Here is a 10,730-nt window from a genome sequence, read left to right on the forward strand (position 1 = left end):
AAACAAATTTGTCTACTACCTCAATCGGTTCATCCGCAAGCATGAGGCTAGGGTGCGAGCCCACCCAGTCTTGCAGTAGCGCTTTACACTTTGCAGGTGTGAAGCGCATATCAAACCGCGAGGCAGAAGTATTTAGATTATTTAGTATTGTTTGCATTGCCACGGGATCAGATCCTTGAAGAGCTATGTCGTCTGCGTACTCGATGTCTGTGAGCGGAGGCCCAGGGAGCACTTCGACCCCACAGGCATTAGAGGCTGGTAGTGAGTCTTCCATGATCGTATCAATGACGACGTTGAAGAGGAAAGGTAAAAGAGGACAGCCCTGTCGGACACCAATTGATGAGGTGAACTCAGGAGAAAGCTTCCCGTAGACCTTTACACGGCCGCGGGAATTGGCGTACAGCGCCTTAATGAGGGTCAAGAATTTATGGGGGACACCTTTGCTCCACAGACACTGCCATAGTGCTTGGCGGTCCGCAGAGTCAAAGGCAGCCTTCAGATCAAGAAAAACAACCATTGTTGGTTGCTGGAAGCAGTGTCGCTGTTCCAGAATCTGTCGGAGGGTGAAGATATGATCCATGCGACCTCTTGCAGGACGGAACCCAGCTTGGTTTTCACGGAGCTGCCTCTCCCTGTGTTCAGTCAACCTTCGAAGGATAAGGCCAGAGAGCGCCTTCGAAGCCACAGCTAACAGGCTGATGCCACTGTGGTTTTCGCATAGCGTCCGTGTACCCTTTTTGAAGACAGGGATAACTGTCGACATGTCCCATTCTGCAGGCACTTGCTCTTCGTCCCACATAATACCAATAAGCTTTGTCAGGTGGGTCACCAGGGGATTTCCGCCTTCTTTGAAGAGGGCTGGATACAGACCGTCCGGTCCTGGTACGGCTATTTCATGCCTTATTTCTTCGTCCGAAGGGCGAGCAAGGTTTACATTCCATTTGCCCGTATGCATTGTCTCCACCGGCTGTGCTGCAGGAGGCCAGCAAATTCGCTAAGTCTGTCCACTTGTGCAATCCCAATGAAATTTGATCGCCTAAAGTGAAGTAACGCAGCGCATAAAGCACCAGAAAGGTCGTTTTTGATGAGTTCAGTGCCAATCGTTAGGAGCTTAAGAAGACGAACAGAAAACGATCAGATTCCCGCTCGGGAAGCTAAATCGATGATTGTGCTTGGATTTTGAATTAGTTTGCCGACACACACCACACATCAACATCAGTCGGCGTCTCAATTGAGACGCCCGCTGCTCCTAAGATGCCCAAGACAAACTCACGACGAATAAGATTCACGGATTAACGGATTGATACACAGGATCGAGGCTTGTGCCCAAGTTTCCCGGGTCGCTTTTGTTCTTGTCGGTCAGTGGCTGTCGTTCACCTAAAAGGCACAAGTGAAAAAAGGGTGTAGCACTGCTCTTTATGTACTCAGCGCGGGGCAGTATGCTTGCCAGCGCGAGGATTCGCATAAATAAATATCTAGTAGTGCTTTGAACTGGTTTCTAGAAGGAGCGTGGACAACCGTCGGAGGAAGGACATTCCACGCAGCTACTACCCGAAATGAGAAAAAATTTTGTCTAATGAATATGTGCGCTGAGCTTGAAAATCTTCCTACTGTGTCCTCGCCGTGTTTGCTAGGTCAACCGTGAAAAACCTGTTGGCCAAGCTTTGCTCAAACAGGGCGTAAGTAAGAATTAGATCCCCTCGGAGGCGACGGCATTCCAGGGGAAAGAGAACAAGCGTCGCGATACGCGTTTCGTAGTCCATGGATTTGAGGCCGGCAACCGTTCTCGTAACGGCCCGCTGGACACGCTCAATGAGGGTGACGTCTTTCATGCGTCCTGAGCAGACAACTTGGTTGGCGTATTCCAGGAGCGGTCTGACGTAGGCCCCATAGAGTATTTGGAAGTCGGTGCGAGTAATACGGGAGAAGGTGCGTCGGACCATCGTAAAATGGCAAAAGCATTTTGGGCCGATTTTTCATGATGCAGTGGGAAGGACAAGTGTGAGGAGACCCAGACACCCAAGTCCTTTTTTGCGTCTATCCTCATGATGTTTTCTGGTCCTCTCTCACCATGCATAACAAAAGAATTCGCTGAGTCTCCTCCGAATGACATATGGACGCACTTTTCGTCATTCAGAGGAAGGTACCAGCCACTTCTTTGCAGCGTCTACACACATTTGAAGGGCACTCGCATTGGAGCTCCAGGTTTCAAGTCGTCCGCAAAAAGTAGACATGAACTTGCAAGTACATCTGGAAGGTCGTTGACGTAGATCAGAAACAGGAGTGGTCCCAGGACGGAGCCTTGTGGAACTCCAATGGAGACCGACGCTGGATAAGAGTAGGTCGAGCCTATTCTCACTCGGAATGTTCTGTCTGATATGAACGCCTTGGTCCAGTGAAGGATTTTCCCTTGAATCCCGTAGGACCCGAGTTTGTGGAGCAGCGAGACATGTGGGACCCAGTGGATGGGTCTTCAAAGGCAGCATTATTAATAGGAAGGGTAGATGGAGCAACAAAATGTGCGAAAGAGCCAGAACGAGGTGCCAGTATTCTCGGTGCAGTCGTACGCCAGAGTCCGCAGCGCTCGCGATTGGACGCCACAACGGCCAACACGACTGTCTCGCGCGTGATTGGCCACAAACGGATTAACCGATTGATACACAGGATCGAGGCTTTTGCCCAAGTTTCGCCGGTCGCTTGACCTGTAGGGCTCTATAAAATTCTTTTGAGAAGTCGAAAAATATGGCATCCGATATGAGTCCTTCTTCCTTGGCTTGGGTTAATCTGTCCATACACTTGAGCATGTTTGTCACGCAAGATCGGTTTGGGAGAACTTCGTGTTGAGCTGGAGATATCGGATTGCTGGAAGTAATTTTATCTACGATAGCTCGCTTCAAATTGCGTTCCATCAACTTTCATGGCACGCTAGTGAGGCTTATAGACCTCCAGCTGCCAGGCGACAGTCAGTCACCAGTTTTTTAGATTGGCGTGACAATCGCTTCCTTCCAAGCTGAGGGAAGGCGGCCTTTGTCAAGCGACTGGCGAAACACTAGGTGTAGATTATTTGCCAGTGTGGAGGATGTGCCTACTTCTGAAATAGCAAGGCGAGCCCTGCTGATCAAAAATGTGAACCCAAAAGAGGATCTTGTTTTCTCAGACTGACGGGTTGATTCATCGGGCGAAGACGTTTGCCCAAGCTACACGCGACAGGTTTGTCCCTCTGTTTCAGCATTACCTTCCAAATGAATACCATAACCGCATGTTGTGTAGTTGCGCTCATTGGGTATTCAACCTTCTGCCATCACGAGAACCCACACAAAATAGCGTCAAAGATTTCTTCGAACTGGGTCTTAGATGCAGTGTAGATAGCCGTCGGAGGAAAATTTTTCCACGCAAAATCTGCCCGGGATGAGGGACTGTTGTCTTACAAATTACGATATCCAACTTTGAGGAGCTTCTCATCTTTTCCCCGCAAAAAGTAGTGCATCAGGAAGATCGATGACGTAAATCAGAAAAGTGAGTAGTCTTTAGGCGAAGCACCGATGAACTACACCGTAGACCTTTAAAGTAGAGGACCAGGTTGATCTACCTTTCATATGAAACTTCCTACTTGGGAGAAGTGCAGTGACTCCGTGTAGCATTCCCTCCTGAACTCTGTTGGGCATTTGACCGAATGGCATCTGATCCATCAGTTTTTATAAATAGAAAAATAAGTCGTCCGTTAAGAGCGCAGCTCTATTGGTTTGTGGTAAACTGCGTACAAACAAGGAGAAAAATCCGTCCCGCGTGTTGTTTCAGCATCCGCTGAAACCACTCAGGGGTTCACGGAGTGATAGACAGGATCGCGGCCTTGACCCGAGATTCAGGGGTCGGGTTTGCTTGTCATTCTTCGGCTTGCGTTCACTTGGAAGGCACAAACAAAAAAGGGTGAAGGACCGATTTTTAACTTCTCAGTGCAGAATAGCGAGGATTCAAACAAAGGTGAGGCAAATGTGCTCTGAACTGGCATTAGATGCCCCCCGTCAAAAGGGGGTTATTTTAGGCACCAACCACCCGAAATGGGAAGAAATACCATTCAATAAAGTTGTGTGCGTTGAGCTTAAAAATCTTCCAAACATTGCCCGCATCTACTGTGTGCTGTCGCACACAAGAGTCCAGACGCTCTACTGAACGACTGTAGTAAGCGCCGGTGCAAAATTTCCACTATATCCGATGCTATGGAACTCCAATCAGAGGCCCGTGGGAGTGTTATATTCAACCACTAGCGAGAAACGCATGATGTGGTAGCCAGAGCAGGGTTAAAGAAAGGCTCGTATGAGTAGCTGATATCATTCCGGTAGACTTTAAACGCCACGCTGGACCAATCGTCAAGAAAAAATCAGTCCCATGAGCGGAAGTTAATCCACAGAGCATCACGTAAAGGTGCACTAGTGGTATTGGAGTGGGCAGTCCGGGTGGGCTCACTCGCATAAAAGTATAAAACAATCGTCCGGCATTCCCGTGTTTAAAGCTAGCTTGGATATCGCGACTTTCGAGAGATATCTGCTGTGAGCTAGGTCTCTTCTAGTGCGATTATGGACGGTTGTACAAAGCAGACCGACTGGTGAATATGTGAAGTTAGTTTAAAAGACCGAGGTGGTTTGTTGATGAGCAGTTCAACACTATCACTGCCGCGCCGAAATTTGAGGAGCCAAAAGGTGCGCTATCGAAAAGTATATGATCCCTACCAACCGTGCGCCTGGTTTGAGTGCAGGGCTTTAAAGAGAGCTCTATGGCGCACTTGGCCACTTCCTGATTGGGGTTTCCAAGGTCTGTTTTTCGTCGCGGTGCTTATTTGCTAACTTTGAAACCGGCGTGCTTGGGCACTTTGTTTTTGAGTACGTGGACAAACGTTCCGGTGGCCAGTGACGTTAGCTGGTATAATGCTGACTTTTGAACGTCCGGATTCGTCGTTGCCTAAGGTTTTGGGTCGAGTGTGCTTCCGCTTGGTTTCTTGTGCTTTCTGGAGCTGTTTAAACCACGAGGCATACTGGTTAGACCCTGTTCCCTTGCTGATATTTTGGATGGTGCTATCAAGGAGTATACCTTTTATAGGCGTCCCAAAGCAGCTAGTTTTCAAAGAAAAACGCACCTCGTGTCCAGCAAGCAGCTTTTTGTTTAGGCAAAATTTACATGGTTTATTCGGCCGCATTCACTTTCATCGTTGTCTACGAGCAGCGTGGTCAACTGGGTGTACGCATGATTTTTGGTACGTTGTTGTCGGGTTTGTGTCTTTGACTGTCGGTTTCATGAGTGATGATTAGGACCATAGTCGGACAGGTCGCTTCCGATATACTGGGGCTGAGCATTGGAAGTTTTAATTTTCCTGTGGTCGAAGGGCTCCTGCAGTAACCCCCGGTTTTGAGGTCAATGGTTATGGCTGATCTGTCAGTCGACTTTGCCGTTTGTCTGAAGATGGGGGGTTCATTCCAGCTTAGAACTTGTGAATTGTGTGCAGCCTTTACCATTGCGTCTTTGTTGTCCACTGAGGAAATAAGCGACGATACTTCTACATTTGTTTGACGCTATGTTCTCGTAAGGCTCGCCCCGCCTCTAGTATCACTACAGGTGGAAGTCAATGGACCTTCAGTGGGTGAGAATAAAATGCCATCCGGAGTCACGGCCGGTTGCATCGATGGGCTTTCAGGAGCACAAGAATCCGTAGCTATCACCGAGTTGGCTGTAAGTCTGGGGTCAAATGTTCTGTCGCCAAGAGGATGCTTGTGTCGTGCGTCATCTCCAGGACATGCTGTGGCCCAGTTGACGAGTCTCTAGTGGGCGACCCTTAATCTTTGAGTAGGCTTTCTGAATGCGGACATCCATTTCTAAGTTAATCTCTAGGGTATTAGAGGTGGGTTCGACTAGAAGCCCAACAGTTCACTTGCTTCCCTTTCTGTGTAGCCGTCCTGCGTGAGGCTATTCAAGACTCTTTGAGTGCCTGTGCCAGTTTCTTTGGTCAGGTTTTCTGGGGAATACCCATCGGGTGGCCAGCGTGGACTTCCCTCTTTGCTCGTGCACTACGGACGTTGCGGTGGTCCTCAATGCTGCATCGAGACATTGGGCAGCCTTCTTCGATGCCGAGGGACCTGGAATGAAGAGCGATAGGTACGCGTTCAGGGAGGAAATTTGGTTATCGGCACTCGCCCATGCCAATACTCTTTTTTACAGAGCTTTAGAAAGAAGTACCAACTTCCTCCTGAGTGTGTATTTGTAATGGTCCTTTGGACTTGGTTTGGTTATTCCCAGTCTTATTTCTAGTCGTGGAGTGCATTGCAGCACGAAGACAGCTGGCACGGTCAAGCGTGTCAGATTTGGATGATCATCTAATCTGATCATCCAGGAAACCAGTACATTTAGAATGCCGCCAGGCACTAAAAGCATGAGAATGTACTCTACGTCTGGCACTAGGACGACATTCATTTTTCTCATTTCTGGTTCCACCGATGGCTGTAGAGGTAATCATTCTGTAATGATCTGACTTATGCTTGAAAGCGGTTGGGTGCACCACATAAACGGAGTTCAGTCTGACACCGATTTCGGCGCACAGAGTAAAAAATTTAACAAAATGATAAATGTTGACTCTGGAAATAGATTAAACAGCGAAAAGATTTCTCCGCAAATTTTCACGAGCAAAAAACGAAACCTTTTGCGGACGTACCGCGTAGCAGAATCGATGTTGATCATCAGACACTGTATTACATTATTGTGGAGATGGGGCTGTAGCAGATTAACTAATGCATCCATTCAAACGAATGCTCAAAACAGCCCACTCCTCTTTCGGAATCTTGACCAATGAGCGCTCCGGATTTTCCTCTTCGACCGCTGCGTCTGATGGTTCTGGACAGTTGAGCTAGTGGCTCGCTGCAGTGCATACTTGGCGTGGCTGGATGGCGCAATCCAAGTTTGCTGTGTTGCGTCTGAGTAGGCTTCCACAATACTTTGGTGAGAAGGAGGTTCTTGAATACTTGAGCCAGTTCGGAAAAGTGGATGCGGTCTACATGCCCAAGTCTAAGAAAGTAAATCATTATTTATTCTAATGCTCTCAGACTCTTAGGCACCAAGGATATGCTTTCGTGAAGATTTCCAAGGAACTGGCCCCAATAGTCGTTTCTACCCTGGACAGTGTGTTGAACTTTAATAAGCTGATGAAATGTGAGTTGTAATTTGGAGTTATTTATGAAGGCATCCGTTGCGGCTGGTACTAACACCACAAACTTAAATTATTTAGTTTCCCCGCGCACAGGCTGCACCCATGCAACAAATACCTTCAGACCTTCACTCGGGCGATCTGGATAGAAAACTGACAACAAGAACGCCAGTGCCATCGGTTGGTAACCATATATATTAGTGTCTCCAACCAGGTGCAGTGAGGGGCGGTGCCCAGAACGCCAGTGCCATCGGTTGGTAACCATATATATTAGTGTCTCCAACCAGGCGCAGTGAGGGCCACGCGGTGCCCATCGTCGAAGACGATTAGCACCGACAGCACCCAAGTGTTTCGTGAACTCCTTCATACTTCTCCACCAAGTTAAGGTTTGTCCACCTCTCCGTTTACGCCACTCTGAATCGGGCATAGGAAACAGCACTTCGGCAAGCGATGGTTCGTCATACGCAACGCGTCGCCCAATCAACGCAGCTTCTGATGCTGGACACATTATCCAATGAAAGTACCCGGTGCACAACCGAAAACGCACTTTCTACCTACCTCATTACGGATTTGCTGACACCAACCTACACGAGATACGGTTCTGAGACAACGATTGTCGATCACCTGAAGACGTCTCGCTTCAGCTACTGGAATAGGCCGTATCATATCCATACAACAAAACAGCCCGTACTGTAGATTGATACACACGCCCCTTGAGATTTATGGATAAACCACACTGACGCCATAGGTGTCCCAAATTAGCAAACGCGAACCAGGCCCTGCAGATTCGTGTATTCACCTCATCTATCACACTACAATCAGAACTAATACAACTCCCAACATACGTAAAGCGCTCCACAACTTCCAGTACCTCTCCCTGGATTGTAAGTGACGTGTTCAATGACTGCACATCCACGAGCACTGTGGGTGCAAAGCGCATACCAAAGGACGGGATCACTTTGGTCAGTTCATTCAAAAACACCTGCGCCTTCCACTCCCCTTCGAAGATGAGAAGGATGTCGTCTGCGTATTCCAGATCGACAATGGGCACTATCACCGACTCTCCCCAGTTCTCTGCGACGGACAAACCCAGGCAAACAGATCGGACAAGCTTTGACTGAGGACTTTACCCTCGTCTTTGAACAGCGGGAGGTCATCCGGATCAGGTGGCGCTTGAGAAAACATATGTAGTCGTAAAGCTCCGAGGAATCATGTGGTTCCATGTTCACCGTTCTACTTCACCTGTGGGCTCTGCATGAGTGCCAGCTGGTGGCCACGACAGTTTTTGTTCGAAGTATTCAGCCCACCGTTCGAGGCGTTCTTCTTTATTCTAGATGGTTGTTCCATTCTGATGCTTGATGGTTTTACTCAGGTGGTTCCTGGGGACCGGTCGCACGGATCAGCTGAAATAATCTTCGGGCATTACCGGCTTTCTTGGCGATTTGCATTTCTTCGACTTTCTGTGTCCACCATACTTCACGGTCGGACGGCACGCTCACTTTCACTTGACGTCTAATAAATCTTCACACCGGGTTGTTCGGGACCGGCTCGGACATTTCCCCAAGATTCAAGCAGTGCCATCGTTCGGACTGATGTCCAGTGCTTGGGTGCGCCTGGCTGGGTCGTGCCACAGACAAAATTCCCAGCGCTATGTAAAGAGGTGTCAATCTCGTCCCAGTATGAGTCCACATCTCATGGTAGAGCATTTGGAAGAGACTAGAAGATAATTCTGGCAAATTCGTCTAATGTCCGGATCCGGCAGTCTCTCAGTTGCCAAGCGATTTGTCCGCACCTTACGCGGCCCTAGAAAACGTAGGGAGAAGGGACTCTGTACGAGCACGTGGCCAGAGTCCACCAATATGTTCCAAAACAACGGGCAGTCAGTTATTAATCCGCGCCATCGGTAACTGATGGTAATGTGGTCGATTTGAGTTTGTGGCCGGCCTGTTGTTGGGGGACACCAAGTGGCCAGACGACTTCGGCTATTTCGGAAGTTAGTACTGCATCAAAACAGCCTGCGGTCAGCACACAGCTAAAGTAATCGTTCCACATTGTCCGTACGCACCGAATCCAGTCCGTGTTGACCTCAACTGAGTCTCAGATACACTTAGCTCGCCCACTTGTGCATTCATATCTCCGGCAATCACCACGATGTCTGAGCTTTTAGCTCGCCGCAGTAGAGCATTCAGGGCTTCGAAGCTACATTCAGTTGAGGTGTGGACAGACACGATAAACATACATCTATCAACTTACCGCTTGTGAGACTTCTTCACTGACGCTGCCAGACAAACCGCACAGAGGCGACTATCAACAAGTATCCAGTCAGATAAGGATACTTCCACCCGGTAACTCAGCACAATACCAACCCTTGCATATCCCACCGCAACAGCCTCTGGATCACCAGAGGTGCGTAGCCGGAAGCGAGTGCATATTCATGGGGCGGTTAACTCAGTCGCTGTGTTTGCGTCTTGAATTCTCGTTTCTGAGATACAGCACACATCAATGTCAGGCGAGTCCAGTTTGGGAGCAAGAGCAGCTTGTTGTCCTGCTTGCTTCAGAGTGCGCACATTGAAGGCAGCCAGGTGTGTCGAGGCTTGAAGATTGACTTGAAGATACCGGACGATGTCGGCGCTATTGAACGAGCAGATTTTGCGCGCAAAACCAATACAAGATCAACGGAGTCATCGGTCCTAAGTGCTGGGCCTACAAGAAGAAGGTTATTAATGGGGTAGAGAGAGGGGGAAGAAGTATGTGAAAGAGAAAAAAAGGAGGCGTCAGCAGTAGCCTCTTTTCGCCTACCCGCCCTGCTGTTTGCAGCAAGTAAGGCGACCCGGCTGTTGGCACCACGCAACGGCCGATGTGGCATGAGAGTGTTGTTAGTTGTGAATGTCATGGTTATAGGAGGGCTGGGATACTGCCAGGGCGCCCACACCTAGACAGGAGGACGATTAGTGTCCTCAACCAAAGCCTTTGGCTCAAAATCCTAAGGCAGCGGTGTTTGGCGGGGAATGCAAATGCATTACCATTTCTACGGAACAAGTTGCCATACATGTTCCAACCCCCAACCTGGAGGGCCAGGAGACTGTGTTCCTCCGTTGACCAACCTGGTATGAGAAACTCTGCGAGAGTCACGGGGATACTTCCCAGTATGGCTCAACGAATCGCTGAGGTGCGTAAACCGTCACACCACGGTAAAATCCAGTCTTCGTGACAGTGACAGCTAGATGATTATTGTTTCCCTCGCAACCGAGGCGTTGCTGCTTCGCATCTATGTGGTGAAAGAACCCATTGATATTACTACGTTCACCATTGAGGGTGAACGTCGTCTTCTAGAGTCTCTTCCAAGTGCCCCCCCACCAGATGTGAACTCATACTGGGACGAGATTGCTACCTCTTTGCATAGTGCTGGGAATTTTGCCTGTGGCACGACCCAACCAGGCGCACTCAAGCACTGGATATCAGACGGAACGGTGTCACTACTTAAATCTCGAAGAAATATCCCAGCCGGTCCCGAACATAACCCGATGCGAAGAGCCATCAGACG

The 10,730-nt window shown here is 48.9% G+C and overlaps 3 protein-coding genes across 3 annotated transcripts in view; 2 read left to right on the top strand and 1 right to left on the bottom strand.

The window, feature by feature from the left end:
* T265_06372 (hypothetical protein) overlaps nucleotides 1-1,032 on the top strand; it is a gene marked incomplete at both ends in the record, with an annotated part of 14,018 nt that extends 12,986 nt beyond the window's left edge. Inside the window, one exon of the mRNA XM_009171613.1 lies at nucleotides 919-1,032. Coding sequence (XP_009169877.1) covers nucleotides 919-1,032 — 114 coding nt within the window. The remainder of the gene's footprint in view (nucleotides 1-918) is intronic.
* Nucleotides 1-7,694, bottom strand: part of T265_06373 (hypothetical protein) — a gene marked incomplete at both ends in the record, with an annotated part of 45,369 nt that extends 37,675 nt beyond the window's left edge. Inside the window, 2 exons of the mRNA XM_009171614.1 lie at nucleotides 20-994; nucleotides 7,305-7,694. Coding sequence (XP_009169878.1) covers nucleotides 20-994; nucleotides 7,305-7,694 — 1,365 coding nt within the window. The remainder of the gene's footprint in view (nucleotides 1-19; nucleotides 995-7,304) is intronic.
* T265_14014 (hypothetical protein) overlaps nucleotides 2,114-10,730 on the top strand; it is a gene marked incomplete at both ends in the record, with an annotated part of 14,019 nt that continues 5,402 nt past the window's right edge. Inside the window, 5 exons of the mRNA XM_009171626.1 lie at nucleotides 2,114-2,143; nucleotides 5,608-5,721; nucleotides 6,894-7,055; nucleotides 7,086-7,191; nucleotides 9,472-9,592. Coding sequence (XP_009169890.1) covers nucleotides 2,114-2,143; nucleotides 5,608-5,721; nucleotides 6,894-7,055; nucleotides 7,086-7,191; nucleotides 9,472-9,592 — 533 coding nt within the window. The remainder of the gene's footprint in view (nucleotides 2,144-5,607; nucleotides 5,722-6,893; nucleotides 7,056-7,085; nucleotides 7,192-9,471; nucleotides 9,593-10,730) is intronic.

The sequence above is a fragment of the Opisthorchis viverrini genome (genome assembly GCF_000715545.1).
Source record: "Opisthorchis viverrini unplaced genomic scaffold opera_v5_126, whole genome shotgun sequence".
Classification (NCBI taxonomy): Eukaryota; Metazoa; Platyhelminthes; class Trematoda; order Opisthorchiida; family Opisthorchiidae; genus Opisthorchis; species Opisthorchis viverrini.